General features: G+C 42.9%; 1 protein-coding gene across 1 annotated transcript in view; it reads right to left on the minus strand.

Moving 5' to 3' along the window:
- The window catches only part of SUV39H2 (suppressor of variegation 3-9 homolog 2 (Drosophila)), a gene marked incomplete at its 5' end in the record, with an annotated part of 5,514 nt that extends 1,389 nt beyond the window's left edge, over window positions 1–4,125 (minus strand). The window contains 3 exons of the mRNA XM_008945954.1: window positions 917–1,063; window positions 2,342–3,013; window positions 3,980–4,125. Of these exons, the coding sequence (XP_008944202.1) occupies window positions 917–1,063; window positions 2,342–3,013; window positions 3,980–4,125 (965 nt within the window). The remainder of the gene's footprint in view (window positions 1–916; window positions 1,064–2,341; window positions 3,014–3,979) is intronic.
- Window positions 4,126–4,646: the final 521 nt, after the last annotated feature.

A 4,646-nucleotide genomic window follows, 5' to 3' on the forward strand; every position in this document is an offset into this window, starting at 1 on the left:
CCCTGCCACAAAGGGAACCTTTACCCAGCACAGAGACTACACTAATATATGACACCCTACCGAAGCAAAGGTACCTTCAGAAGAGGACAACAAAAAAGATGACAAAGAAGTGATTAAAGCCACACTCAAAGGTTAATGTTTACCTATAAAACCCACAAAAAGAATTAAAGTTGAAAGGAAAGAAAAGTCAACCTGGCATTTCAAGCCACGCAAACTCGCCACTCAATGTCCCTCAGCACTACCTTCACTTTTCTTAGGTACCTCCAGGGATGGTGACTCCACCAATCTCCTGGGGAGCCTGTTCCAAGCCTTGACAACCCTTTCTGTGAAGGAATTTTTCCTAATATCCAATCTAAACCTCCCCTGGTGCAACTTGAGGCCATTTCCTCTTGTCCTATTGCTTGCTGCATGGGAGAAGAGACTGACACTTGCCTTGCTACAACCTCCTTTCAGGCATCTGTAGAGAGCAAGAAGGTCTCCTCTGAGTCTCCTTTTCTCCAGGCTAAACAACCCCAGGTCCCTCAGCTGCTCCTCACAAGACTTGTGCTCTAGACCCTTCGCCAGCTTCATTGCCCTTCTCTGGACACGCTTCAGCACCTTGATGTCCTTCTTGGAGTGAGGGGCCCAAAACTGAACCAGTGTTTGAGGTGCAATTTGAGTATTCAGTGATGACCCCAGTCCCACCAGATGCCCGCTGCAGGCAGCATCTCATTTTTGTAGGTAGTTCTACTCTGAGCAAGGCTAAGCATTCAGTTCTCTTTATGATGTCATCTAAGTGACTGGACCGTGCTGGTGCGAAACAAACCACTCCAGAAAAGCTGTAAGCATGGCAAGGAAATGTTTACAGCAGGAGAAGATATTTCTGGCACAATCAGGATAATTCTCCAAATTGTTAGTATACAAAACAAGGTCTTACGCTGTGATTCACAAAGTGGGACACATTTCCATATCGAGCTGCATCTACTGTAAACTCATCTGAGTCATAGTCCAAATCAAACAAGTATGTGTTCCCCTGGTTGTCATAGAGCTGGCCTCGTCTCTCTGCTTCCTCACTCGTAATCACCTACAAAAAGAGAGAAAAGAAACCTGTATCATATTATTAACTATTACTAAATGAAAATAAAAATCACAAATCCAGTTAGGAAAATGCCCTTTACTTTGTAAAAAATACCACATTCACTTTCTGATGCTGAAAGAGCATTCTAGGGAATCAAAAATACACCCATAGAGCTCAACTAATGAGTGACTGAGGCTTCTCTGGATTTAATTTGTCCATAGCTGATGCAGAGCGCTAGCTTGTCTCAGGAAAATAAGTATCAGCACCTCCTGTTAAGATGACAGGTACATTCAACTGTTTTGACTTGAAAATTCTGTACACGTAATTTTTGTGAGACCCAGAAAGCCTCGTTTACCTCCCATAAAATAAACCCTCAACTTTCTCCCTTTGCACAGCAGAAGATGAACAGGCATCAGTCTTTACAGCCCAGCATTTGTCTCCTCCCTCCCCAGAAGCCTCTCTTCCTGCTATTTCTCCTGCAATGATAGATCCTATTCTTAACAACTTAGATTTATCTCTTCACAAAGCTGAATCCATGCCATTAGGTTAGCATGTGCTAGCACAGAGCAGAAACCCAGAAAATCCCTAAAGGAAGAGAAAAACTAGTCACTGTGACAAAAGCAACACCCTAACCAACTCCTGTAGCCTGCTGCATTAACTGTGTTCTGTTGTGCAGACTTGGCAAAGAAACCACAGTTTGGCAGGTATGAAATGTGGTGGAAATGGACAGAAAAGCCCTTTACATCTGACAGATCACATCTGAGAATTTATTGAGTCGGACAGACTAAGTAGATCCAGGTGAAAGAGTAAATACACACTCCTTCCTTTAAGCAAGAAAATTACATAAGCATCTGTCTGCAGTAACCCCTCAACAGAGGTATTTTGAACAGCTGACCTTGCATGTTTACATGGAAGGTAGAGGTGAGAAGTCAGAAGATATGGGGCAGGAAGCACGGAGGAAATACGATTAAGACATTAAACCACAGGAACAGCAAGAATTATTTTCAGTCACGTTAGGTTTGCAGCTGCCAGGAGCAACATACGGGGAAAGTATCCTCTTTACCTTCAACCCTGTACGATTGCTCTGGAATGGAGGAAGAGTCTGGACAATATAGTTTTATTGTCATCTTGAATGTCTATTTATTCTATTTCTCTACTCAAAAGCAGACTTATCTGTTATATCACAGAAGTTAAGGACTATTAAAACTGAGAGAAATCTCATCAAGATTTTCTCCAACATTTCCTTTACTGTAAATAATTCATCTATATGAGATAAATACATACCTCTCCAACGTACTCCATCACAAAACTGTTGGTTTTAATCTTCTGGAGGGTTTTGACTCCCCAGCCACGGCCGTTGTTAGTTCTGAAGATGCAGAGAGAATAGGGTGTCCCTTTCTGTACTATTCTGTTAGGACAGTCAGGTCCACACCTACAAAACGAATTGCATTCATAGATGGGCAAGCCAGGCTGGATTTTCAGCTTCTTTCGTTTGTTGTAAGCCAAAATAAATCCAGCCTCCTTCGGGCAGCACTTCTCAGCGGGGCAGTCAGTGCATTCACAGCCAGTGGTGATTCCATTGAGGACGTTTATTCCCGGGGCAGGTTTGTACTCATTGATGTAGTAGAAGTCTAAAGGAGGGCCTTCAAGATCCACAGTGTTTTCTACCAGAATCATGGCTTTGTGATTCTTTTTCCTGTTGAGTTCTTCCTTCCATCTCTGCAGGGCTATCCTTTGCTTAGCCTTCTTTACAACGTAGTCTGCGATGGCAGGTTTCAAAGCCCTGACGTGGTTTCTCACTTTCAGTGGCTTGCCTCCCCTCACCCGAGACAAGAACTCATCCCTGTCACTAAGAAAGTTCTGAAGCAGCAAGGGGCATTTCAGATTTTTCTGCGGTTCCCAGGTATTTGAAGATTCTGGCCATCCTTTCCATTTCACAAGATAGTATTCTTTGCCCTTAAAATGCAGAAACAGGCACAGATTTAGGCACGTTTATTTTGCAGACGTCCAGCATCACAGAGTACACAGGTAAAACCAAAAGAGCTCTGGGGTTAAGAAACAGTAGAAGGTCTTGATGTCCCCATAACAATTAGAACTGGGGAGAAAGAGAAAAATCACATTTTCTGTTTGTAAATTAACTTATAGCACAACTTTGGATACTTTACATGTCATCTCTAGGGGGGAAAAAAGTGAACAGATGGGATGAGCTCTGATCACTGAGGGCATACCTGGAGGAAGCTAGTTTGTCAAGGCAAACTTAACAAACTTAAAATTTATGTTTATGTTTACATAAATTATGCTAACTAGTTGTATGACTCATGCACAAGCAGAATGTACTTCTATCACACTGAGAACAAAAAACATAGCTCTAAACTTAGTGAAAAAAAATCTCCAAAAAACAGTCATATCAACCATCCTCCCAAAGGAGTAATCCATTCAAAACATGTAATATTGCATTCATAAGTGAGAAGCATGATTTTGTACTTATTTTTAAAAGGACAAGGCCAAATCCTGAGACTGAATTTCACTGGCACTCTGAAGCCATAGGAATCCAGTTGCAGCACATGGCCCTAACTATGTCATACTACAAGAAAGACTCGTAGACTGTTACCTGCAAATAAAGGAGAAGAATCGTAACACATACCCAGCTAAACCTAAACACATCAGCATTTTGCTTAACTTCTAGATAAGCAGAGGTGAAACATTTCACATTCTGACATCTCTGTGATTTCCTTCAACATACCGAAAGCAGCAGTTATACCACTTTCTGTTTACAGTTCAAAGTTTAAAAGTTATTTCATTCAACATCAACAAGAGCTTTGTCCTCACCACCTGCTACTTTATATTATGAACAAAACTACCTTTGGCTCGCTTCCAAATTTCAGCTGAAAGAGTGATCAAATTGGTCTGTGTTTCTCTTACCTCTTCTACCTTGTAGTCACACAAATATTCCACCTCATAACTCTTTAGACTCCTGCTGGTGATTCCAATGGATTTACATCTGAGATTTTCCTTCCTACATAATTCTTGGAGGGTCTCAAGTGAAGCTAGACATGGCACATACCAAGCTACAATAAGAAAATTGGTAAAGAATCCTATTTAATGTCTCAGCTAAATTGAAATCATTATGCCTTATCCCAGAGTCCCCACATGAGCATTTGTGATAGTAGTCCACAAGTCTGGTACAACTACAGTGTTTCAGAGTCAAGCTCAACCCTTCTCTAAGGGGTATGGTGGAACACATCGAGGATTCCCTCCCTGCGCCTTTATTCTGTACGTACATTTTATGAAGAACAACCAGTATTTTGAAGGTCCACAGGTGAAAGCTGCGCTACAAGACGAGAAATCTTCCTACGATTACAGCGTCCCGTAACTGCGCTACGGCGACAAGGAAACCTCCGTTCTCTAGAGACCGCCAAACCTCCGCAGTTAGTCAAGTGGAATCGCGGACGTGCGATGCAACCATGGTGACTGGCCGCGGACAGAGATCCACAGCCCTCTTCCAGAAGGATCGCGGGTGCCTCGCCGGCCAGGCGGGCTCCAAGGGCCGCGACACTCGGCGGCGCGACGCGGGAAGGGAGCCAGCGGC

The sequence above is a fragment of the Merops nubicus genome, unplaced genomic scaffold, assembly GCF_000691845.1.
Source record: "Merops nubicus isolate BGI_N331 unplaced genomic scaffold, ASM69184v1 scaffold9618, whole genome shotgun sequence".
Taxonomy (NCBI): domain Eukaryota; kingdom Metazoa; phylum Chordata; class Aves; order Coraciiformes; family Meropidae; genus Merops; species Merops nubicus.